This window comes from Cyanistes caeruleus, chromosome 2, assembly GCF_971803275.1.
Source record: "Cyanistes caeruleus chromosome 2, bCyaCae1.hap1.1, whole genome shotgun sequence".
Classification (NCBI taxonomy): domain Eukaryota; kingdom Metazoa; phylum Chordata; class Aves; order Passeriformes; family Paridae; genus Cyanistes; species Cyanistes caeruleus.
In genome coordinates, this window is record NC_141702.1 from 89,996,784 (window position 1) to 90,023,006 (window position 26,223).

Genomic DNA, 26,223 nt, shown 5'->3' on the forward strand with positions numbered 1-26,223 from the left:
GATGTAGTATATCTAAAGAAGCTGCCACGGTAGTGGGGGCAAAGAGGGAACCCTTTGAAGTGGGGGTTATTAAAGATGTGACAATAGAATCAGAGTCAAAAATTGGGGTGGGAAATTTTTTGTTAGTACCAGAAGCAGATTATAATTTGTTGGGACGAGATTTAATTGTTGAATTGGGAATACATTTAGATATAGTTGATAAGGAGTGGAGAAAAAGATTATGTCCTTTAAGAATAAAAGATGAAGACAAAATAAACCCAGAAGTGTGGTATACACCTGAGAGTGTGGGACAGCTGAAGATAACCCCATTCTCGGTCACTATTAAAAACCCAGAAATTCCAGTCAGAATAAAACAATATCCCTTGTCACTTGAGGGACGAAGAGGGTTGAAACTAGAAATTGACAGATTGTTAAGCAAGGGACTATTAGAACCATGTGTGTCACCTTTTAACACACCCATACTGCCAGTAAAGAAGCCAGATGGGACATATCGTTAGGTACAAGATTTAAGAGAAATTAACAAACGTACAGTAGCACAGTTTCCCGTAGTTGCAAATCCGTACACGTTGCTAAGTAAGTTGGGGCCTGACAGTTTGTGGTACAGTGTTATAGATTTAAAAGATGCATTCTGGGCCTGTCCTCTTGATGAGGCTAGTTGAGATTATTTCGCATTTGAATGGGAAGATCCAGATACGGGGAGGAGACAACAACTGATATGGACGGTATTACCCCAGGGATTCACCGAATCCCCCAGTTTATTTGGGCAAGCATTAGAGCAGATTTTACAGGATTATCAGATAGACCCGGGAGTGACCTTGATACAATATGTGGATGACTTGCTTTTAGCTGGGAAAGAGGAAGAAGACGTAAGGAGAGAGAGTATTAAGTTGTTAAATTTTCTGGGTTTAAAGGGATTGAAAGTATCTAAGGCAAAGCTCCAATTCGTTGAAAAAGAGGTAAGATATTTAGGTCACCTTAAAGAAGGAAAAAAAAAGATAGACCCTGAAAGAGTACAAGGAATTTTGTCACTACCAATTCCAAAAAATAAGACAGATACGTCAAATCTTGGGATTAACAGGATACTGTAGACAGTGGATTGAAAATTATAGTAGCAAAGTTAAATTTCTATATCATAAATTGACAAAAGAGGGATTAATGAAATGGAGTTTAGAAGATACAGAAAAATTCCGGGAGCTAAAAGAGAGTTTAATTCATGCTCCTGTCTTGAGTCTCCCAGATTTAAGAAGACCTTTTTATTTGTTTGTAAATGTGGAAGATGGAATTGCCTTCAGAGTCTTGACTCAGGAGTGGGCAGGGAGAAAGAAGCCGATAGGGTATCTATCAAAGATCTTGGACCCCGTGAGTAAGGGCTGGCCAGCTTGTCTGCAAGTAGTAGCAGGATGTGCCCTACTGGTGGAGGAAGCTAGGAAAATCACCTTTAATAGCAATTTGAAGGTAATGTCCCCCCATAATATTCAGGGTGTGTTACAACAAAAGGCGGATAAGTGGATTTCAGATGCTAGACTTCTAAAATATGAAGGAATTTTAGTTGAGGCCCCAAACTTAATATTAGAAACCACTACTTTACAAAATCCGGCTGCATTTTTATATGGAGAACCCGAAGGCAAATCTCTGACACATGATTGTATAACTACAATTGAGGAACAAACCAAAATTAGACCTGATTTGGAAGAACAAGAATTAGAAAGCGGAGAAAAGTTGTTTGTGGATGGGTCCTCCATAATAGAAGTAATAGAAGTAATAGAAGGAAAGAGGAAAACAGGCTATGCCATCGTACGAGGACCTGATTTGCAAGTCCTAGAATCAGGTCCATTAAACAAATCTTGGTCAGCCCAAGCTTGTGAATTGTATGCAGTATTAAGAGCATTGGAATTATTAGAAGGAAAGGAGGGGACAATATATACAGATTCCAGATATAGTTATGGAGTAGTGCATACGTTTGGTAAACTGTGGGAAGAAAGAGGTTTAATAAACTCCCAAGGGAAAGATTTAGTCCATCAAAAACTCATAATCGCAGTATTAAAAGCCCTGAGAGGGCCCAAAAGGTTGGCAGTGGTTCATTTGAAAGGACGTCAGAAGGGAATGGACTTGAGGAGTAGGGGAAATAATGCCGCAGAACAGGAGGCAAAACGGGCGGCATTATGGACAATGGTCCTAAAAGAAAAAGGGGGGCATGAAGACATTCTGGAACATAAGGATAGTGATCTAAGAAGTAAATTTACTGAGGAAGAGAGATTAAAACTCCCAGAGACAAGAGCGATAGAAAACTCAGAGGGGAGATGGTTCCTTCCAGATGGCCGGGAAGTACTACCAAAAGCCATAGCTCAAAGAATATTAGAAAAAATACATCAAAGGACACATTGGGGAGCACAAGGACTAATAGATTATTTTGCGGCAAAGTATATGAGCACAGGTATTCGAGACTTAGCTAAGCAAATTACTAGAAGCTGCCTCCCATGTTTATAAACAAATAGAAAAAAATCTCAGAAAATTACCTTATGGAGGGAGACCCTTGGCAAAAAGACCTTTTGCAAATATTATTCAGATTGACTTTACAGAACTACCAAAGGTAGGGAGACTTAAATAACTCCTGGTCCTAGTGGATCATCTCACCCATTTTGTAGAAGCTTTCCCGACATCTAGGGAAACTTCACGAACAGTTGTAAAGGTGCTATTGGAAGAAATAATTCCCAGATATGGGGTACCAGAGACAATAGACTCTGACAAAGGTCCCCATTTTACATCAAAAATAACTCAGGAGGTGTCGCAGGCATTAGGAATAAAGTGGGAACAACACACCCCTTGGCACCCTCAAAGTTCCGGAAGAGTAGAAAGAATGAATGGAGAAATAAAAAAACAACTTACTAAGCTAGTAATGGAAACAAAACTATCATGGGTTAAATGTGTTCCACTAGCCCTTCTGAATATTTGAACTCAGCCAAGGGCAGATTTGGGAATTTCCCCTTTTGAGATGTTATATGGTATGCCTTATAACATAGAGGAAGTTCAAACACATCCAAATGTGAGTGATCAATATATCAATATATCAATATATCAATAAATCAATATTAATAAAATTAATGAAGTATAAGAAGGCATTGTGGGAAAAAGGAATGCTAGCTCAAAAACCACCATTGGATTTTATATTACACCAGGTACAACCCGGAGAGTGGGTGCTGATAAGAAGTTGGAAAGAGAATCCCCTAACACCGAAGTGGGAAGGACCATATCAAGTCCTACTAACAACTGATTCAGCAGTCCGAACTGCGGAGAAGGGATGGACACATGCCAGTCGAATTAAGGGACCACCAAAATCTAATAACTGGGAAGTGGTTAGCCCAGCTGGGGACCTGAGACTTAAAATATCCCGAAAAAAAAATAACATCTGAAAATTACTAATCTGCTTAGAAACTTATGAATAGTAAACTCCATAAAGGCTTTTATATAGAATATAAGATACCCCCATCTAGTAATGAGGAAATATATAATAGTGATGTTAAATAGGTTGTGCTGTATGTCAGAATTGTTACCCTTTTGTTTGTTTTAAATGTATAGTATGTGAAGAACATTGGTGGACCCACTGTCATAGAGGCTACCCACCAAGAGGGGTGTGTAGATTTTGCTACATTGCCCAAAGGAGACTCACCGATTGGGCCTTAAGAACCAAAACACAGGCAGGGGAATTTGAGAAAGGATCGGAAAAGTGGTGGGCCATTTACTCAAAAGGAGTCAATTCCTTGTATTACTGTTACCATCTAAACGAACCTGCACCTTTTGTAGTAAATATAGTAGCTGGGTTGTGCAGACGGTGGCTTCAGGAATTGAGGTGTGATACCCCTTTAGTAAAGCATAGAAGTTGGGAAAAATATATACAAAGAAATAATAAAAAAATGAGTAATCTCCCTCCTGAAGAATACTCTTGCTGCTGAGAAGATGGTACACCCCGTGTCCCGAGGCAACCGGGTCGACGACGGGAGAGGCAGAGGAGTAATAAACTGTGGAGGGAAACACTCCAATATACATGGTATTGAGAGACCGCCAGCTATTCACCAGTCTTCACAGAAGTAATTGTGAATGCCGTTTATTTCTATTATTAACACACCTTTTATAGGGTTTTACAGGGTCTGTGGGCAGAGCAAGCTACTATTGGCTAACACACACAGGTTTACATTCCTATCCTGGTACACAAAGATATTGTTTTGCTTTACTCTCTCTTCTGCAGGCAAGTTTCAAGGATTTTAGCCCTTAATATCACGACTTATTTCAAAGGCTGGTTTGTGCATACAGGCCTTTACTAATATATAAAATATATCAACAATTCCCCCTTTCTCTTTTTGCACAAACCAGGCTTTGGATAAGATAACATACAACTTAAACTGTCTTTCCCATTGATCCCCTATAAGTAAAATCCGCCCCCCCTTCTAGCACAAGAGACCTCAACCATCCGGTGATGCCCCAGCTGGCGAACCAGCTTCCAGTGGGGTCACTATCTTCTTTCAGGGCATGTAACTCATCCTGTAGCTGTTGTAGTTGCTTATAAATGGAAACTGAATGATCAGTAAGATTCAAGCAGCACATGCCTTCATGCCTTCAAACTCCTCACAACCAGGTCCTTGTGCTAAGAGCAAAAGGTCAATTGCAGCTCGATTTCATAATACTGCATGACATACACTACTCACATTGGCTGAAAGCTCACTTAACATTGTGGATGTTAAGTTCAATCCTTCCTTCGTCCAGCAAGTGAGCCTTTTTAGGGTGGCTAAACTTTAATTCATTCAGGCTTTGCTTTGACTGTTCGATGTTTTTCACTTTGCTAGCTAGATTTAGCAATTGGTGCAAGCTTGGATAGAACAGAGTAAGGTTCTTAAGATAACATGGCCCTCCATGTGAGCTAGCAGGAATTCCATTCCATGCCTTTTCTCCATAAATTAGGAAGATGGGACTAGGTTGTCCTATGCAAATGGCATCATGTTTGCTAGCTCACGGCTAAAACTTTAATCGCTAAATGAACTTTCAGAGATGTTTACACTAGCTCTTGAAGGGGGAATACCTATATCTTATACTAATATAATAATCACTGCACACACCAAACTCCTTATTTTGACTATTATCTATCTACTTTTAACACACTGTCGTGGTTTTAAACCAGTAACTAAAAAAACTACTTATTTCTTGTTGTGAGATATGGATTAGAACAAGAGCAAAACAGGCTTAAAACTTAAAGGGAATAAAGACAGTTCATTAACAAACTACAAGAACAAGAATACCAGAATAAACTTTCAGAAAACCCCCTTATCTTCCACATCTTAACTATTTCTCTGTACACATGACAACATAGAGACAAATAACTTTAGGATTCTGGTGGTTAAAAACAGTCTTAATTCTTGCTACAGTCTTCCATCAGTCTTTGTAGAGAACCAGAAGTCTCTTTCTGTTAGCTTACAGAGTTTCTCACGAGAAAACTATTTTTCATCATAGTTTTCTATTTCTCTAATGCCAGCTGCCCGGAAATTTGTCATTAGATCTTCTCCTCCCATTTCACATCTCTCCGAGGTGTGTATGGGTCACTGAGTTTAGAGATTTTATTTTTAAGGATAAGTTATTCAAAGGCAGAAGTCTTCTTCATCTGTCTCTGTGAGCCTTCCTGGAAAACAGTTTTCTCTCTGCCCCCAAAGCTTTAAAATCTTCACTCAACTCAATTCCAGCAACTCACAGTATCACAAGTACTCTCTCTCTTTTGCTCAAAACTTACACTTTGAATACCTTGTTCCTCTCAACACTCTTATCATGAATTAAAGGAGTCTTTTTATACTATTATTGTCCATCTCCATAGCTTTAACAGAAAGATATTTCAGCTGTAAAGCATCTCCTTATTCTCTCTTTCTTATTTAAACTTAACTCTTTTCTTCACAGTTTTTGGTGGTTTTATGATGTCTTCTCTATGTTGATTGTCTCTCTCTTTCTCTGTCTTTCTGAGAAAAGGAGTAATCTGTATGTTTATCCAGGTAGTAAAAGAATTAAAAGCTTTAAGAAAACTGCAAGAGTTCATGGTGTTAAGTTTCAGTCTAGCAACAAAAACTGAAAACCAAGCTCGGCTGACCAGCGCTGCTTCTCTTCCCCCACCCTCCCCCCTCCACCGCGGCCTGGTCGGCCTGGAGAGGGGGGAGGAGGCCGAGACAGAATCCTGTTACCTCTTCAAACGCCGGAAACCAAAGAGAGCAAGAGAATTCTGTCTGTACTTCTTAAGGGGGTGTTTACAAGTTGAATTCACTTTTTAATGGTCAGATCTGCTGTCAATTCTTGGAAATGACCGATAATTGGTCAGGAGGAAAAACTCCCATCAGCCACCAGCAGCTTCAACTTCCTCTCCCTCCAAGCTGTCTTAAAGGTAAAGCTACCCCATGACACACACGTGCTCTGGTATATATATAGTCTAAGCGTGAAAGCAGTTTGCAAAAAGGGGTAAACACACAATTAAGATTTGTTTCGTGCACAATTAGATAGAGTCTCTGCACTCTTCTCAGATCTTCACAGGAATTTCTCACAAACAGACTACGACTTAACACAATTCAATCTTGAAACATCTGCTGTTCTCGTGGTGTCAGCTGGCAGCCGATCAGAGACTGGCTGAGGGCATCAACGTTCTGATTGTTCTTCAGACTTTCCGTGGCTGGTTTGGTCCATTGGCTAGGCACCCACAGCAGTCCAGTATCTGTGGAAACACAACTGTAACCACGCCCATTAAATAGCAATGGGCTCGGTCCCTCCCAGATACCTGTTTTTGGGTTCTTGTAATGTAACTTAACCTCTGGGGTAGCTTGCATCTTTACTTGATTATTGTGAATGACCACTGAGGGTTGTTCTAGATCTCCAGCTAAACTGAGGAAATTTAGAGTGAATAACACTTGCTGCAATCGAATGGTAGGATCTAATTGTTCTGGTGTTTTTTGCTTATTCAAATACTCTTTTAGGGTCCTATGGGCTCTCTCTACAATGGCCTGTCCAGTTGACACATGGGGAATTCCAGTTACGTGTTTGACTCCCCACTTTTGTAAGAACTGAGAAACTCGTGTTCCTACATATGCAGGCCCATTGTCTGTTTTTATTTCTTTCAGAACTCCCATTACGGCAAAGCATGCTACCAAATGTCGAATTACGTGTATACTTTTTTCTCCTACTTGTGCAGTGGCCCAAACCATTTTTGAAAAGGTATCTATTGCAACATGTACATATTTGAGGCGACCAAATTTAGGCACATGTGTTACGTCCATTTGCCAGATCTCACAGGCTTGAAGACCCCTAGGGTTAACACCTAAGCCTAGAGTGGTTCCATATTGACTGCATTGTGGACAGGATTTCACAATGCCTTGTGCATCTGTTAAGCTGATGTTAAATTGTCTCTGCAAGGCTTTTGCGGCTTGATGAAAGAGAGCATGACTCTCTCTCGCAGCTGCGAAAGAGTCTCCTGGTGCTGCTACAACAGGACTGACGAGCGCATCAGCTTTTGCATTGCCTTCTCCAAGACCTAATTCTGTTTGATGACTGCGGATGTGAATGATGCAACAGGGCTCATTTCTGTCCTCTATAGCTCTTTTGATCTGAAAGAATAGTTGACACAATCGCTTATTATCCGGTGGCTTGATAAGGGCATCTTCAATACGTTGTACCACTCCTACCACGTACAATGAATCTGATACAATGTTCAACTTACTGTCTCGCCACTGAGACAGTGCCCATGCGACAGGTGTAAGTTCTAATGTCTGCAGTGAGTCGTGTGCATCTCCATCTATAGTTTTACTTCTCCAACTCGAGCCTTCTTGCCAGGTACAGGCTGCTTTTTTCTGCCGACTTCCTGCATCTGTATATACTGTAAGGCCTTTTACTGGCTGCTTCACGACTTTGGGCTGTTGCAGCCACCGCTGTTTTAAAATAATCTGCAGGCGTGGATCTCGAGGTTGCCTGTTGTGTACAGTCCCTGGATAGCTGAGCAACACTAATTGAATTGGTTCTGAATGTCTCAGCATCCACTCAAAATTTTCTATCGTTATTGGCAGACTGATATGTTCCGGCTCAGTACCACTGATTTCCACAATTCGTGTTCTCGCCTTTTTGATAAGCAATTGCTTCTGTCCTTTTCCCAAATACTCATTGGTGGCGTATATGGCGTAAAAATCCACTCAAGAATCGCTAAAGGCTCTGCACATTTCTTCGCTGATTGCACTAACTGTATCTTCTTGGCAGGCTGCTTGGCACCTTGACGGCTCTTAGATGGGCCTTCTCCCCCTTTCTCTTTTTGCCAAGCAGGCCACTGGAATATGATAGCACATGATGCAACAGAGTGGTTACAAGTCAGAAGTCCTAAAGGCACATCTGGCAATCTTCTGTCTGCTAGTGTTGAAAGCAGCTTCTTCCCTAGATAAATGAGACAGCACTTCTGATCTGCAGAAAGAGTAATTGGAGTTTTCGGGTCTATACCTTTCAAAAGGCTCATTAAGGGTTCCATCTCATCATTTCGGATACCAGCAATGGATCGTACCCATTGCAGATCTCCAACAAGCCTTTGTGCATCATTAAGGGTGCAAATCTCAGTGTTTAATTCCAATTTTTGTGGGCGGACTGATGAGGATGTCAGAATCCACCCTAGGTACTTCCATGGGGCCTGTTTTTGGAATTTTTCTGAGGCAACCACCAAGCCTTTTGCTGCAAGCTGGGCAGTGATAAATGTGAGATCTTTGTCTTGAAATGGATTACGTTGACAAAACAAGATGTCATCCATGTAGTGATAAATAATTGTCTGGGAGAGCTTGGCCCGCACAGGCATCAGTGCCCGGTGCACAAACAGTTGGCACATTGTCGGGGAATTTTTCATCCCTTGTGGAAGGACCACCCACTCAAATCTCTGAGACAGACTTCCTTTGTTGATTGACGGCAAAGTGAAGGCAAATCTCACGGTGTCTTCTTTCTGCAGGGGTATCGTGAAGAAACAGTCTTTCAAATCTATGACTAGAAGATACCATTCTTGTGGCAGCATTGTTGGAGAGGGCATCCCTGGTTGTAATGCTCCCATTGCCCACATTTGGTCATTTACTTTGCGTAGATCATGCAGCAATCGCCATTTTCCAGACTTCTTTGGGATGACAAAAATTGGAGTATTCCATGGGCTGAGCGATGGTTGGATATGCTTTGCTTGTAGCTGTTCTTTGACAAGTTCATGCGCAATTGCTAGCCGCTCCTGGGATAGAGGCCACTGCTCAACCCACACAGGCTCATTAGATTTCCACTGAATCTTTGGGGTTGGCGGCCCGTCAGCAGTGGCGACTACTGAAAAGGCGATTGATTGGGAAGGGTTAGTGTTGCCCCGAGCTGGCTGAGAACATCTCGACCAACGAGCCCTCCAAGGCTTCCAGGCAAAGGCATGACGTATGGACATAAGGTGGTAGTCTGTCCTTCAGGAAATCGAAACTGGACCGGGTGTACACTTCTCAGCGGCATGGAGTATCCTCCCACACCTTGCACCGAGCTTAAGGCTCTGTGGAGAGGCCATTCTCTTGGCCACCAGACTCGGCTGATGATGGTAACATCAGCTCCTGTGTCCAGCATCATCTTGACTCTTTGCTGTTTTGATCCGTGGCATAGGGTGATTTCAATTACTGGTCGATGACTCATTTGTTGAACGAGATTCACCACTGTGTCTCCTGTTGACCCAAATCCTTTGGCTCCGCGTCTAGGAGCACGTCGAAAAATGTCTTTCTCAGTTGCCACCTTTTGAAATAACACCAATTGAGCAATTCTTGTTCCCTTTTTGATTGTAAGTGGAGGGGCTAGAGTGTAAGCTCACACTTGGATTTCACCAGTGTAATCAGCGTCGATGACTCCTGGGAGAACAATAAGTCCTGCAATTCCAGCAGATGATCTCCCAATCAACAAAGCACCAAGTGCACTGGTAACAGAATAAACAGGTCCTGTAACTCCGGTTGGGATTTTGCGGATGGTGCTGTTGATGAGTGTGACGTCTACTGATGCTGCCAAATCGATTCCCAGGCTTCCCCTTGTTGCTGGTGGGTTGAGCTGCTGAATAGAGTTGGGCCGGCAACTTGTGTCCCCGCGCGGCAGCTCCTCGTGCTCTTGATCATGTTTTTTGCTAGCTGGCATGCAGCAGTGGCATGATTGTCTACTTGGCATTGGTCACACCACACAGGAACTTGGCAGGTTTTTCAAAGGTGCCCTCTGCTGCCACATCGATAACAGATGACTGAAGGTGTGGCGGAAGGTTTACGTCTGCCTCCCAGTTTACTGACTGCAGCAGCAAGTAGACTTGTAGTTGGCTTGATGGCTTCTGCAACGGCATTGGCCACTAGCTGCCCTTGTTGCGTCTGATTTACTCGCAGGGCGATATCTAGCATGTCTCCCACATCCGCTTGCTTTGGGAGTGTGGCAAGGATGGACTTTATCTTCGAGCTGGCATTCTCAAAAGCTAACAGTTTAAACATGTTCTGCTTTGCCTCTTCAGTCATGTCGTTCTGAGCTTTTAGAGCTGCTGAAAGACGATCGATGAAATGAGAATACAGTTCCGTGAGGCCTTGCCGTATTGTTGTGAAAGAAGGATGAGGTTTGGAGTCAGGCACAGCATTAAAGGCTTGACGAGCAAGCTGTGCAGACAAATGATGCATTGCAAGAGGGTAGTTTAGCTGTACAGCCATATGACTGAAAACTCCTGAACCGGTGAGCATGTCAGGATTGAGTCCATACAATACATCATTTTGATCTCGAGGTCGATTGGCTTCTAGAACTGCTAACCTCTTCCATTCCTTCTCCCACACCATAAGCTGTGATGGAGTTAAAAGCAGACGTGCGAGATTCTGGCTGTCTATGGGACTGTTGACATCAGAGGTGAACAGCCAATCTAATGCAGTGTTTGCAGCTTCCGATTTAATGCCATTCTCAGTAACTGTCTTTTTGGCTTGCTGCAAGATCTTCCAGTCATGCTGTTCATAACACGGATTTTGCTGATCATATAAAATGGGACAAGCGACTGCCCCTGCTGCTTGCCACTCTTCCTCAAGAATTGCATCTTGAATGATGCCAGACCACCTCTGCTGTGCTCTGTGTTTCCTGTTTTCTTCCCCCAAGGTGATAGAGCTGGAACAAGATTGTGGTGTTGACAGTGTTTCCAAAGGTGGAGCAGATGGTTCAGGATGTAGCATATCCTGTAGTTGTTGAACTGACTCTGCTCGTTGTCTCGGTGTTTGCTGCAGAGCTGCTTTCTCTTGTTGAGGCTGTGCTTTATTCGCACATAGAGTTTGTTCAATCCGAGCTTGAAGCTGTTGCACAGGTTGCTCCATTTGATGTTGCCATCCCAGTAGCTCTTTCTTTGATGCAGCGTTGTCATCAATTGGCTCTGCTCCTGCTACAAGCCGGGCGTCATCTGAGTGCATAGAGATGTCATCATCGGGGGGGAGAGGGATATCCTGCGGTCTTCCCCAGTGAACAGTAGGGTAGAAGGGTAGATCTTTGGTTTGCACTTCGCGGCTCTCGTTTCTGCTGACGTATGAGGCTCCGCCTGGCTGGAGCTGGCGCCCGCTCTTTCCGGGGGATCCATCATTTCTACATCCGCCTTCGGCAGGGTAACTTCCAGCTTAGGCTCTGCCGGCACGGTCGGAACTGCATCGGAGCACCCCTGAGATTTTAAAAGGTCTGACACGGTGCTACACTGCCTCCCTGTGAGCCCCTTCGCTGGCTGGACATGCCCCACCCCAAAAAATACACTCAAATGGTTCGCGGACTTGGCGGGAGGTGGCTGCGGCGCGTCTGTCTCGGGCGGCGCCATGGCATCTAAGGCAGCTGCTGCTACTGAGGATACTTTCTTCATCTCACTTAAGGTATTTAACACATTTTTCCATATTGAACCGAGGGCTATTACTTCTTTACTCTTTCCCGTAATTGCTGTATCCCACATCAGATTCCCGACCTTTATCCACTCTTCCACCGCAAAAAGCAGTGAGGGCACTGCAAAATGCCCATGATTTTTCGCCCATATAATGAGCTTATCCAGGTCCTATTCCCGGGCTGCTCCGCCTCGTTTAACGAGGATGCTGAGAAGCAGTTTTTCTGCCGCTGCAAATTCCACATCTATGCTAGTGGCCCGCGGCAGAGGGGAAGGTTGCGACCCTTCTACAGCGCCCCTGCCTTTGGACTCCCCCAGCGACTCGCCCCCGTTGATTCGTGAGCCGCCTATTCGGTACCGATCCAAGGCAGCATCTATCTGCACTCAGATCCGCTCCACCAACCTCAGTCCAAGGCTCCGTCCCACCGTGTGTGGATCCACTGAAGCCCCCCTGCCCGCAGTGTGTCCCGTTCAGAGCGCCAAATATTGAGGGGCCACCAGCTATTCACCAGTCTTCACAGAAGTAATTGTGAATGCCGTTTATTTCTATTATTAACACACCTTTTATAGGGTTTTACAGGGTCCGCGGGCAGAGCAAGCTACTATTGGCTAACACACACAGGTTTACATTCCTATCCTTGTACACAAGGATATTATTTTGCTTTACTCTCTCTTCTGCAGGCAAGTTTCAAGGATTTTAGCCCTTAATATCACGACTTATTTCAAAGGCTGGTTTGTGCATACAGGCCTTTACTAATATATAAAATATATCAACAACATGGGACCAAAAGGTCATGGTCATGGAAATGCCACAAGAATGGGAATGAGACAACCCAGCAAAATAATTTATAGGAAACCCAAATTGGCATTTTACAAAAGAAAAGCCTCTATTATAGCAGGGGAAGCCAATGCTCATTAAAAAAGTCAGTAATATTTATAATTTTAATCAGTATATTTAACATTTGTACAAGTAAGACTCATGAACCCTTCAATTGGTCCTTAATCCAATGGGAGGACCAGGTTATTATTCAATCACAAATCACCTCTGGAGCCCCTAGCTTTCAAGTTAAACTAGACTCTCTCATTAAGTGGGAGGGTATTAATTATTTCCCGCCTAGGCATAAGGTACTATACATGTGCCCAGCTTCTAATCCAGGCAGAGGGTATTGTAATTATCCCAGCGAATTTTACTGTAGATATTGGGGCTGTGAGACAATTTCCATGGGATGGAAAGTACAAAACCCAGATAAGTATCTAAAGGTTGAACGGGGTCCACACGGATGTGTAAAGCCCTGGATAGGCCCCTCAGGGGAGATAACATATATTGGAACTTGCAAATTTCACTATATAAATATCACACAATCCCAAGATCCTGTGTGGTTATTGGGAAGAACCTGGGGTCTCAGAGTATGGGAACCTGGAAGGGATCGGGGGGTGCATATACTTATAAAGAAAGAGGTAGTTCCGCATGATTCGAGACCTGTTGGACCAAATCTAGTGGTGTGGGGAGCAGAAGACCCCAAAGTAAGGGATCAGAATAACCATTCAGAAAAACTAGAAAATAGCACCCAAGTATTAACCACGGTAGAGACACCTCAAGAATATGGAAACGAAGCTCTTTGGAAAATTCTGCAAGCTACCTTTAAAGTATTAAATGATACACATCCAAATTTAACTAGAGAATGTTGGTTATGTTATAACATTAACCCACCTTTTTATGAGGCCATAGTTTCCATAGCAGAACCAAAGAGAGTGAATGGTACCAATCCTGTTGCTTGATTATGGAAATCGGGAAGGGAAAATACTCCAGGAATAACATTATCTCGAGTCACTGGAAAAGGGAAATGTGTGGGAAATGTGCCTAGATAAGAATTATTTATGTCAAACAAAAATATTGATTAATGACCCTCGCAAGCCAGCTCAGTGGCTGATTCCAGCACCTAATACTAAATGGGTTTGTAACACTTTAGGAGTAACCCCATGTGTTTCTATAACAGCCTTTAATGAAACCTATGAATTCTGCATACAGGTTATAATAGTTCCCAGAATTATTTATCATTCTGAAGAATATGTGTATACACAATATCAAAACCCAGAACATCTTTTAGTAAGGCGAGAACCCCTCACAGCACTAACAGTAGCTGTATTGTTAGGCATAGGAGGAGCTGGATTAGGAACAGGTGTAGCATCTTTAGTAAATCAGCACCAAGGACTCAGAGAGCTTAGAATTTCAGTAGATGAGGATTTAAGAAGAATTGATAAATCTATAAAAGATCTCACAGACTCCCTAGACTCACTGGCTGAAGTGGCCTTACAAAATAGAAGGGGATTAAATCTATTATTTTTACGACAAGGAGGCCTTTGTGCTGCCCTTAAAGAAGAATGTTGTGTATATGCAAATAAAAGTGGAATAGTAAGAGAAACCATGGCCAAATTACAGGAAGAACTGGAAAAGAGAAAGAAAGAACAAGAAATGCAACAGAATTGGTATGAATCTTGGTTTAATTACTCCCCCTGGTTAGCTACTTTGTTATCCACCATAATGGGGCCGTTAATTTTACTAATTTTAGTACTTACTTTAGGCCTTTGCATTCTCAATAAAATTATTAATATCATAAAAAACAGATTAGAAGCAGCACACCTTATGTTAATACACGCTAAATATGAGGCCTTAAAGGGAGAAGAAACAGAAGATTATTTAGAATTAAGTAAAAAGGAACTACAAAGATTCAGCGAACAAAAGTAAGGAATAGAAAAAGGGGGGGGTTGTGATAGATAGAAACTCTTTTGTTCGCCTAAATATATAGATATGATAGGATGCTTTGCGAAATTGTCCTTTGGATATAAAGTTGAGAAGGGGCTGAAGGCCACTAACTCGCTGAGGCTGGCATAATTAATAACAGCCTAGCAGAAAGTCCTGGAACACTAGGACAAGGTAAACCTTGAGAGAAGAACAGTGAGAAAAGGTCAGTGGAGTAGGAGTGAGGAAGACTTGGATCCTCCCTTCTACGACCACAAGAGGGCAGAAAAAGATCGTCTAATCACCAGAGACGCATGCTCAGTAACGCCGGAGAAAAGCCACGTAACCAGGAATTCGAAACGAATAATAGGACAAACACGGAAGCGGGAAGCGCAGCAGTTCAGTAGGGAAGAGGTTTCTCCTCCTCCCTGCCGCTCGGCGCCGACTTTGCTTATTGCTGGCTTGCTATAATTAATAAAACCTTTCCTTATATATCTCTTTCTAGTGTATTCATAACAGGGAACAGCAGAAGGAAGTTGTGGCCGAACTTCTTCCACACTACGCAGCAAGCGGGCAGGCGGCAGCTACGTTCCTCTTGCAGTCTGAAAGGTTGGAGCGCCAGCTGCCTGCTATGCATCATCCATATTCGCCTGCCTGCAGCGCTTGCGCTTTCCAGCACTCTGAAGCTGACCGGCACCGTCCCATAGACACACATGGTTCGTTGGCCGGTTGCCAAGAGCTCCGGAAAGCAGCTTCTCTCGAAAGAGGCTCGCCTCCTGCAGTTACCTTCTCCGAGTTCCGGAACTGGCTTCCGCCTTTCTCGCTCTTAATGCAAGCGGAAAGCTTTTGTACTGCGTCTGGAGAGGAGAACGTGTGACACCACAACACATGTTTGTACAGCTTACCCCTGCCACTGACGCAAGCACGGATTTGCAGCACCCTCTTCCACCCATGGGGTGACAGCTTTCTGTGCTGCGCAGGGCATTTCTCTGCATCTCGGAACGAAGGGAAAGCGCAATTGTTGCCGCAGAGCAGCAACAGCGGTAGGGAGCAGCAGAAGGAAATCGTGACCGAACTTCTTCCACACTACGCAGCAAGCGGGCGAGCGGCAGCTATCTTCCTCGTGCAGTCAGAAATTTTTGCACGCCAGCTGCCTGCTAAGCACCTTACTTATTCACCTGCTAACAGCGCTCACGCTTTCCAAACACCCAAATGGGTGTCATAGTTTGGAATTTAAGAAAACCAAGATAAATACCTAAACGTGTTAAAACTGCTGCGGGCTGGTTGGAGCTTTTGTCCCAGTCAACAACTGGCCATTTCTAGTAATTGACAGCAGGTTTGACCATTGAAAATTGAACTCCATCTTAAGACCTAAGCCTGGGAATTTCTTTGTCTCTTTGTTTCCTGGCTGCTAAAATAACAGAGCTCCAGCTGGCCTCCCATTCCCCTGTCCAGGCCGTGTGTCCGGGCAGGGGCTGGGCTGGGACTGCCACGGCTCGCGGCCAGGTGATGGGGCCTGTGGGCCTTCCCCCCGTGCTCTTTCTGGGCCAGGCCAGTCCCTGGCTTGGCTCCAGTTTTTGCCGTGACTGAATTCACCAGAGACTGCCGAGTAAAGAAAGAAAAAAACTCTTGACCTGCGGCGGGCTGAGACAGTGACCACACGCTCCAGAACAGCCAGGAAGAATCTTGAATCGCAGACAACTCCAGCTGCTGCTCCAGCAGAGATCACAGAACCATCTACAAAGCCTGGGCAAGATTTTAACCTTTTCATTACCCAGATGAGACTTGCAGATTAATCCTTCTTTCCAGAGAGAGATAGAGAGAGATCAATCAACATGTAAAGAGACTTTATAAAGTATCAGAGACAGTAAAGAAAGGAATTAAGCTTCAGAAGAGGTAGAGAATAAGGAGATGCTTTATAAGCTGAAATATTTTTCTGCTAAAGCTATGGAGATGGACAATAGTGTTCTGAAAAATCTCCTTTAATTCATGACAGAATATATTGGGAGGAATAGAGTAGTTCAAAGTGTGGATTTTGCACAAAAGGTGGAGTAATTGTAATACAGTGAGGTGCTGGAACAGAGGGGGAGAATTTATAGTTGAAGATTCTGTAGAGGCAAAGAGAAAACTTCTGTTTCCAGAGAGGCTTACAGAGAGACATGAAGGGAACTTTTGCCTTTGATTAACTCATCCTTAAAAATGACATCTTTAGACTCATTTTACCCATAACACACCTTAGAGTGATGTGAAATGGGAGGAGACAACTGATGACAGATTTCCGGGCAGCTGGCATCAGAGAAATAAAAAGCTATGAAGAAAATAAATTTTCTTGTGAGAAACTCCATAAATTAGCAGAAGAAGACTTTTGTTTCTCTACAAAGACTGATGAGAGGACTCTAGCTAGTATTAGGGCTGTTTTAAACACCAAAGTTTTTTGTCTCTATGTTGTCATGTGAACAAGGGAATGCTTGGGTAGTGGGCAATCTGTGTCTCTTGGTCTGAATGCAAGCAGAAAGCTTTTCCACTGTAGCTGGCAAGGAGAAACTGTGCCAGGACAACACATTTGTCATGAACTTGCCCCTGCAACTTGCGCAAACGCAGACTTAAAACACAGTCATAAGCCAAGCTATTTCTATCACAAGGTCAAATCTACTGTCATATGGCAGTGCTCCTTCTCAGCTTGAAGCATTAGCAGGCACATTGGAGTTTGGCAAGCACTAAAGAACCACTAAAGAGCATGGCACAGCAAAATAAAAAAAAAAAGAAAAAAGCATTTGCTTCATGCTCTTGTCGTTGCTCAGTTCATAGTACTGTTTTGAAAGTCTTGGCCCCAGAATTCCTATTGGAGGAAATGGTCATGTCTTCTGGCTTCTCTCGCTACATGAGAGTATTTTGAAAGAGTTCTGTTTGGATTGGAAAAATGGAAAATTCTATAGATGCTGAAGGTCTCAATCCGCAGCCTTAGAAAGGTGTTGGGTTATTGTAGTGATGAACGTCTGCAATCATTATGCAGAAAAATTAGATACTCATGTTTCTGTAGTTATAAGTAAGACACTCTTCCTCACTGTCTCATTCCTGAGCTTCTCCTCTGTGGCTGTCAAGTGTGTCAGGACATGGATCTGCAGCCACCTCAGTGCTGGTGACATATTCTGCTCCCTGAGGAGGCTCTGCCCAGCCAGGGGCCTCACCGGCCACTTACTGATGACGTGAGTGGACGCAGAGGTGACAGACACTGCCTCAGCCCCAGGTTCACCGGGTCTGAGGGTCTCCCCTCCTTGTGTGGAGGCTGGTGCTGGGAAAACAGGGTCCCAGTGGGCAAGTATGGAATCCAGATGTTCTCGGTATTTCTTCAGTTCAGACACTTCTACGTCTGCAGTAGTGCCATCTTCCACCTCGTTCTTTTTCCGAGTGTGATAATACACATGAGATGAGGCTTGAGGTTTGTTCTTGTCCTTAATATTTTCTAGAAGGAGAAAATCACCACTAAAACAAACAGCAGATACTCCAAGGGATTTTCCTGTTACAAAATGGTGCAAGTAAGATGCTCTCCTGCCTTGAATCATTTGTTACAATTGCAAGCACCAGCCTCGTTTAGCAGCATCCCGGAGTCTGCACTGGTCCAAGTGGCTCCAGGCACTCCAGGCTAGAACCCTATTCCAAACTGGATCACCCAGCCTGGAGATGAGAGAAGCTCATGAAGCCTGGAGCAACACAACCCACACAACACCATAAGTTCCAAAAACTCTCTACGTGTCTTTGTGAGGAGTTTTAAAGGGTGAGAAGAACTTGAGGAAAGCTAAAGCTTTTACAGTATCCTTTAAATACATGTTACTTTCTGAACTGATACAGAACATTTAAACAGAAGCTTTAATGTACACCAAAAGCAGTTGTTGCTGCAGGAAACCAGTACTAGTTTAAGATCTCCCATGCTGAAATTCCTTGCACTTTTTGTTCACAGGGAGAACAAGAGGAATTACACAAGTCCTGATCTATTTTTCCTTTCTTTAAAACTGATGACAAGAAATGTCAACTATTTATTTTTCACTTGCTTTGTGTATTTATTTATTGTTTTTACTTACACATCACTTTCAGACCCCCATCCACACTGAGAATAATTCAAACCTTCGAGGACAAAGCCTCCAGGCACTTTTTAAGATTTTATGAAAGAATAGCATTTTATAAAGCCTGACACGAGATTTGCAACTAAGTTTCATTTTGAAGCTCTTTCCTTTGTTCAACTCTGTTTCTCCAAAGCTTCTAAATTGTGTTAAGGTTAGAAAGATTAGAAATCACTTTAGGATTAAGAACGGAAGATCTGAAGAACACCTTTCCATTTCTTTTCCTCCTCCCTCAAGCTACACCAGTCCGACAGAAGGTATTAGTACCATTTCCAGAGAAGTTTGCCTCACTTGTACTGTTGGTCTGTAACAACTGCAACAAAAGATACCTTCCTTGAAGTATTTTAGCACTTACTGAGCAATTCTTTGTTTTGGTACTTCTGAGCCAGGGCCTGCAGCTCCTCCTGCAGCTGCAGGTCTTTGCTGACAAGACTCCATTTGTGCAGTATTATCATCATCATCATCATCACCATCATCATCATCTCCCTGCTGGAGAGGATGCTGGTGTTGACCATGAAATACCTCCTCTCCCTAAAAGCCTCAACGACAACAACAGCATGATATTCCAGCACAGAGCTGAGGATGCTGAAGAACTCAGTCAACCTGACCAGATCTACATTAGTCCTGTGTTGGGGGTTAAGTGTCCTTCTTTTAGTTCTGGCTCACCTGTGGAATTTTTACCCATTAGTTTTGGGGAAAACCTGACTGCACGTACTTGGTGGGTACTTGAGTAACACAAAGAGTTTGGCTGAGCCCAGGGGGAAAGGGGGCAGGAAAAGGGGAGGGTGGGGACAATTTTGGCGGGGTTCTTCAGCTTCAGAGATGGACACTTTGGGGCGTAAAGCTGTTGCGGTGGAGAGAAGGGAATTTCGCCATCACCCAAACAGAGCTGCCGCTTCTTCTTGTCCCCTTTTCGTTGGTGGGCCTCACACCCCCTGTCCTGCCGGGACGTGTGGCAGTGCTAGCCACCACTGCAGAGATGCTGATACACCTCATCCACCAGTCCAGGATCTCTGCTCATCCCTGCTGTTCCAGCTGAGTGTTCCTCGGAGCCCAGCAGGAGCACTGGGACTGACTGCCTGAATGGGTTTGTGAAGCAAAGCTTCTCCTCCTTTTTTTCCCATCTCAGCTGAGAAGGCTGTCACGGGGTCCCTGGTCCTGTTTTGTTGTTAACGCTGTAGTTATTGTTGTTTGTGTACCTCATTATACATACTAGTAAAGAACTGTTATTCCTATCCCCAGAGCCTGAGAGCCCTTGATTTCAGAATTATAATAATTCAGAAGGAGGGGTCTACATTTTCATTCCAGGGGAGGCTTCTGCCCTCCTTAGCAGACACCTGTCTTCCAAAACCAAGACATCCTGTCAAAAGAAAACACAGGTGCTATGTATTTTCCTGCATGCTAATTAATAAACATGGATTTTAATCCTTACTGTCAGAATGGCCAGGAATTAAGGACTTGACAGCAGCAGTGCATCAAATTTTACTTTGTTCCCCATGTATTCAAACACCTAAATATTCTTGTCAAAGAAATCTCATCCAAATTCACTACTCAACACAAAAATTGAAGGTGAAAAAGGCATTAATCTACCAGAGATAAAAAAATCCTCCTGGCCTTAATAAAGTTCAAACTGGACAGAGGATGAAATGCAAACCCACTAAAGCAAAACAACAAAGGACTTACCACAAACATTTTTGATGAACGTGACCAAAACATACAGAAATTCATTTACAAACTGAATAGGAAGAAGTTTCCTGCTCTCCTGGGATTGATTCCCGTTTTCTCTCTAGTTTTCTAAATTTGTTAGAGAATGGAGTAAGGAAATAATTTTATTTATCACCTTGCTTTCCAGAAACCTGAAAAACAAAATCAACCGACCAAAAAAAACCCCAACCAACCAAGAAAACAAAAGGAAGAAAACCACATTTGGAAGGCGGATTCTCACCAGTATCTTGTCCATCACCCACAGGGCACTATATTCTAGTGCACTTTTGGTGCACTTGCCTGAACCTGTCAGGACACTCTATGCAGAAGAGATTTTCTGTGTATGTGCATACGTGTGAGGAAGAGGCAAGGGGAAGAGGCATCCTCCAGGCAGCTCAGATCCATTACTGTGCCACTTCCTGTACAGCAGGTCCTGTGAAAGGATGTGAACTGCAGGTGCTTGAATTTTAAAAGGTGAAAACACCAACACAAGGTGCCATTTTGCTTTCTCAGCTTTTCAAGGAAATTTTTTCCAAATCATGAAGCTCCCCCACCATCATCCTTCCTACCATAACCTGAAATGTTGGGTAGATTCTGTTTTCAAAACCACAAGTGGCACCTCTGAAGTTGAGCAAGTTTGGCCAGGACAGCCCTTGGTACCCCTGTCTCCCTGTCTGTCACCCTTGCTTTCATACTCAGTCACATAATTATTGTACTAGGGACAGTAAAATTGTTCCTATTTCTCCTGTTCTCCTTCTCTCTGGTTGCCTTTTCTCTAAGCTGTGCAGGACTCACAAGAGGAAGCTGTGATCCTGCATCAGCTCATGCGCAGCTCTGGTGACACAGGCAGCACTTTGTAGTATCTCCAGAATACGCTCTGAAACAGAAAATAGAACTTGTTCTTTTACAGTCAGGATCTAATTACCTAACTTAAAATTAGCCATTTGACTAGTATTGGATCAACTTCAAGGGAAAATGCACACCACCTGTTCTCAGCAACTCCATGGAAGGAAAGACATTCTCTGTTCAAAGCTTCATACCACAGGTGCTACTCTTTCAAGAAGTCTTCAGGTGGCAAGACAATTTTATCTTTTTTTCCAAGGTTTTGATGCCTGAAATACTCAGGGTGAATGCTCCCAAACCTCAGAGCTCCTGGCACGTGAGTTTCCCTCCTGCTGAACAACTGCTCAGGTAACAAATGTGCTGCCTGGGGAATAGAGACCCCCCAAAAAAGAAAAGACCCTGACTGTAGAAGCAAAACCACAGTACCCACATGACGCTCTGTGATGGCAGGAACCTGTTCGAATTTCAGGGGATAAGGATGTGACTGGTTTAGATACAAGCAATTATTTCCCCCTTCACAACATACACAAAATCAACAAGCAACAGATTTTCAAGAGGGCAGAGTCAGCTGCTCCTTTCTGCTTAGTATTTGGGATCTCAAAGCTGTGCAAACTTCTGTGGTTTGGGGTTTTTTTGTGCTTTCTTTTGAAATTCTTACCTGGGAGCCCTCATCACACAAAGGATTGTTGAAAAAGGAAAGAATGACCCAGAAAACTCTCTGGTAGTCATAAAGCTTATTGCAATGTCTGCCACGTAGCCCTTGCCCAAGAAATCTGAGGATTCACACGTGCTCTGTTTTGTACTGGAAGCCACCATCTGGAAGAAAAATACCACCATCAGACATTTGGACATTTCCAAATAATACCTGCTCTGAAGAACACAAAACCCTGGTTCCCTATGAGTGCCAGCTGAGGACTTACCGTAGCTTGTTCTGGACTTCTCAAGTTCCATTCTTATCGAATTTAATAACTAACAACCATCAGGAACAGTGTCTACAGCTCAAACATGCAGTGGAAATTGAGTTTTAGAAGTTGCTCTTCCTAAAATACTTCAGTTGAACTCAGTGTTACTAATCTAAATTCAAAGATAAATGTAAGCTAGCTGGGGCAGGATATTCTGTTTATTGTGCTCACAGAGCAAACAGCACAATTCATCATGTATTATTAAGAAACATATAATTAAGTATTAGAAAACAACAAAAACCCCACAGAAATAAAATTTTTAATTCCTGTATGAAACAAAGGAAAGATGACTCTAATTAACTACCTATGGGAGAGTGAGATTTCCTTATATTTTTATGGCTTTTTTCTATAAATTTCTGAAGAATTACTGGATACCTAAAATGGGACTCTTACCTCCAAATAAAAACTGTAGAAAAGCTGGAAAAAAACTGGTACTCTCCTCAGGTCTAAATACCGGTGTGACAGAAGGAATCTGTTTATCTTTATGTACATGTGCTCCTCTGTGAAGAGAAAAAGCTGGTATCATGGAGGCAGACAACGTTCCCAATCCACAACCACAGACAATAAATGGAAGCTGTACTGTGTGATGTTCCAAGCTGGGAGAACAGCCCAGGAACTGCAGAAGGCCTTTGCTCTGAGGTTCATTATATTGCTGACCATCCCTCCCCTTCTCTTCCCTGGCATTAAAAGCTCAGTCAAGAGTTCATGAGCACAAAGCAGGTGAGCAGATCAACATTCCCCAAGGCTCTGTTTTTCAACCCAGCAGTGACACATACAGGAAGTTCCAGTACCTGGCTTCAGGATCTGCTGCATCACACGAGTAATGTAGAGGCTAAGGGAGAAGGTGAACCTGAGGTTTGGCTACCTGATTCCATTCTGCACAGCATCCAAGAGATAGAACAACTGCAACAGCCCAGGGAGAGAATCCTGAACCATAGCCCAAATGACTGCAACAGGAGCATGAATACATAAATCAGCTTCTGGGACATTTCATAAGGCATATAAGTCAAATATCAATTCCATCAGGATTTCCATTCCTACAAACAAAATTCCTGAGAATTTCTAAAACATATTTCCCACTTTCTCTGTCCATTGATTAAAACAGGAGGAAACACAAAGCAGTAGAGGAGAAACAATGGGAGAGAGGATAAAAAGTTTCTTTTAGGTCTCTCTCACAACATGCACGTAGGTGGATGAGCAAGGCACCATCTCTTCCACACATGTCCATAGCCTACAAGGTTTCACCCGCCAAACTGGAAATGGAGCTGAGCCTTACCTGGCTCTTCTCTCGAAAGCAAGCCTCTTACATATGGGAGTGGACAAAATACAAAGGACGAAATGCCAGGACTAAGTATGCAGGCACTCTCATGTTGGAGTCATAGCTGCTCAGGGCAGCCACTGTGAGACCCAGGGCATTGACTTACACCAACTTGTTACACTCTGTGAAGGGAAGGGCAAAAGAAACAGAAAGCACCCGGTGCGTTAACACTGACATGTCCCAGTGTGTGTAACAGCACTATAGTCATTAACATTTCTGATCATGAGCACCCATTTCTGGTTCTACCCCTACAAATAATGACCTCTGTGCATGAAGGCTCCTCCAGCTGACAAAGGGCTTCAGCAAGTCACTCTGAACAAGAATTCTTTACCTGAGCTGAAATTCATGGCGCTGTTCTCATTTATGTGAGACAGAGATCATCCTGCCCACTAGGCCACGCAAAGTTGGGGGTAAATTCTGTAAAGACATCTTGTATCTCACTCTTTCAGGGAAGTCAAGTACAAAGAACAACAAGAGGGAAAATTCATCTCTCCAAAGCATTTTTGGGTGCCTGAAAGACCAGCACTAGAGTTTCTGTAGCAGAAAGGGCACAAGAATAACAACATAAATAGCCTATAAACCACAGCACTTGTCCCTGGTAGGCACAAGTGACTCTGCTGGTAAGGCCTGCTGTGAGCCAAGTACTCAGCTGTACACCTGAGCCCTTCTGGGTAAAACAAAATCCAGCAAAGACCAGAAATCAGACTAACAGAAAATAGGAAACACACCCTTCAATGTAGCATTTATCTTCCACAGCATTTTTCCATCAGGATTTGGAGTTTCTCCTTGAAGGTCTTGTGTTCTGTGTATTTTGAAGGGTTGCTGCCATTTCTACCCACTGATGGCTAGAAATTACTTGGTGCCAACCTTCCACCTTATCTCCAGGAATGGAGCACAATGACACCTCAGTGGTATTTTACCAGCTATAACTAAACTGTAAGTTTAGCAATAATATTCATGGACTTTCTTGTCATTCACACTGAAGGTCAAGAGGGAGTTTCTAGAAAAAAATATTTCTGTTTAACGGAAGACTCGACTCCAGATATCTCTACTCCTAGTATCTGAAAAGGCCTGGGCTTTGACCCTTGTTATGTGCAGGAATATAAAACGCATGTCAAAACTGAAGAACTCCTAAAGTACCAGCCTTAGTGAATGTGCTCATGATGCCAAGCTTTTGAAAGACTGCAGCTGGCCTCAAAGAATCTATCCTGCTGACCTACAGAAATATGCTCAAAAGGTAAGACACATAGATACAGTCAGCAACAAAGTCTATTCCTTATGCTTTATTTCACTAAATTGGTGACTTCACAAGAGCTTTTTTTTTATTTTTTCAGGAGTTTTAAAAATGTAAACAAATGCTTACATGTTGCTCATTAAAAAACACAAAATTTGTTATCAACATGCTGTCCTGAGAATTTTCCCCTCCTTTTCTTACACAGCTCCTTCAATCACTGAATCTCAAACCCCTCTACAGTGGAAAAAAAGCTGAGGTCTATGTAGATTAAATGTGGTTCAAGGTCAGGCAGGAAATCAGTTGCCAGTGAAGAAATAAAGCCAGTTCTACACACGAACTAGCATCCAATTTATATTCCTCTGGAAGGATATTCCTCATGAAAGGTTGCAATATTAAATACCCCTAATTTAAATTGCCATTTTTGATAAAACTTGCAAAATCAACTTTAAATCTCCTGTATCAGCCTATTATAAAACAACACAAATCCTGTGGTTTAAACACCACAGGGTCTATGTGCACTTCAGTGATCTTACACTAACTGCCTTACAGAAACCAAATTAATCAATCCAAGACTTCAACTGGGTTAAAAATACCAGAAGAATAAACAAACAAAACCCCAAACCAAAATAAAAACCCAAACCCATCTTTCCAGCAGTTTCAAAAACAGAAGTGTTTCAAACCATAATAAAATGAATGTAACAATTGGATCCAAGCAGAGGTACAATTTAAATGCCAATATTCCGGAACTCTTAATACTGTTAAGAACTGTTCATAATTCTGCACATATGAGTTGGTGTGTGTTACTGGATGGAGAGAATATAATGCAAGAAAGACAAGATTAACTATATTTAGAATGTGAAAAAGATGATTAAAAAATACCTCTTGTCTGGATGTTCATGCCATCATCTTCTCTCTATCTCAGGATGGTTGACAGAAATAGTGCTGTGTGACCATCATGTGAAACTTGGAGAGCCTGATTAAGCTCTCATTAAGTGAAGATTCTTTCCTGTATAGTAACTGGATGGCAAAGGTCAGGACCTTCAGAAGTGTTTCATCTCTGTAACGCTACCTTTGGGAGAAGGATCACAAAGAAGTCAGATCCCAACCAAACCCAAGGAAACCTGCTTGAAATTAAAAGCTGTTAAAAGAAATAAGAATTTGGCAAAGAAAATTAACTTAGTAAAACCAAACCAAATTCAAATTACAACACTTTCTTGAGTCCTGTCTTCACAAGGCCACACCAGTCATCTGGACCACTCCTTCAACCCCACACTGTGTGCAGCAAGTAAAAACAGGTGTTGGTTTACATTTGGCACACAGAGCTTCTACAGCAAGTTTTGTTCAAGGGACACACTAAGAACATGCAAGCCAAACACGTGGCATGATCAGAGGATTACAG

General features: G+C 42.9%; 2 protein-coding genes across 2 annotated transcripts; one reads left to right on the forward strand and one right to left on the reverse strand.

The window, feature by feature from the left end:
- Positions 1-5,239: 5,239 nt before the first annotated feature.
- Positions 5,240-12,224, reverse strand: LOC147654977 (endogenous retrovirus group K member 9 Gag polyprotein-like). The gene is made up of 2 exons (XM_086878370.1): positions 9,096-12,224; positions 5,240-6,438 (listed from the first exon to the last, which is right to left on the reverse strand). Exon 1 carries the CDS (start codon positions 11,454-11,456, stop codon positions 10,236-10,238), a length of 1,221 nt encoding a protein of 406 aa, XP_086734496.1. The 5' UTR covers positions 11,457-12,224; the 3' UTR covers positions 5,240-6,438; positions 9,096-10,235.
- LOC147654978 (uncharacterized) lies at positions 11,628-17,415 on the forward strand. The gene is made up of 2 exons (XM_086878371.1): positions 11,628-11,900; positions 15,151-17,415. The coding sequence occupies exons 1-2, from the start codon at positions 11,847-11,849 to the stop codon at positions 15,520-15,522; spliced, it is 426 nt and encodes a 141-aa protein (XP_086734497.1). The 5' UTR covers positions 11,628-11,846; the 3' UTR covers positions 15,523-17,415.
- The last annotated feature ends 8,808 nt before the right edge of the window (positions 17,416-26,223 follow it).

What these genes read in the sequence shown, in the direction of transcription:
- LOC147654977 (XM_086878370.1), bottom strand. Translation starts at nt 11,456, where the DNA reads ATGCACTCAGATGACGCCCGGCTTGTAGCAGGAGCAGAGCCAATTGAT.
- LOC147654978 (XM_086878371.1), top strand. Translation starts at nt 11,847, where the DNA reads ATGGCATCTAAGGCAGCTGCTGCTACTGAGGATACTTTCTTCATCTCA. An exon ending in CTTTCTTCATCTCACTTAAG is followed by an intron (nt 11,901 to 15,150) that starts GTATTTAACACA and finishes ATCTCTTTCTAG; the next exon opens with TGTATTCATAACAGGGAACA.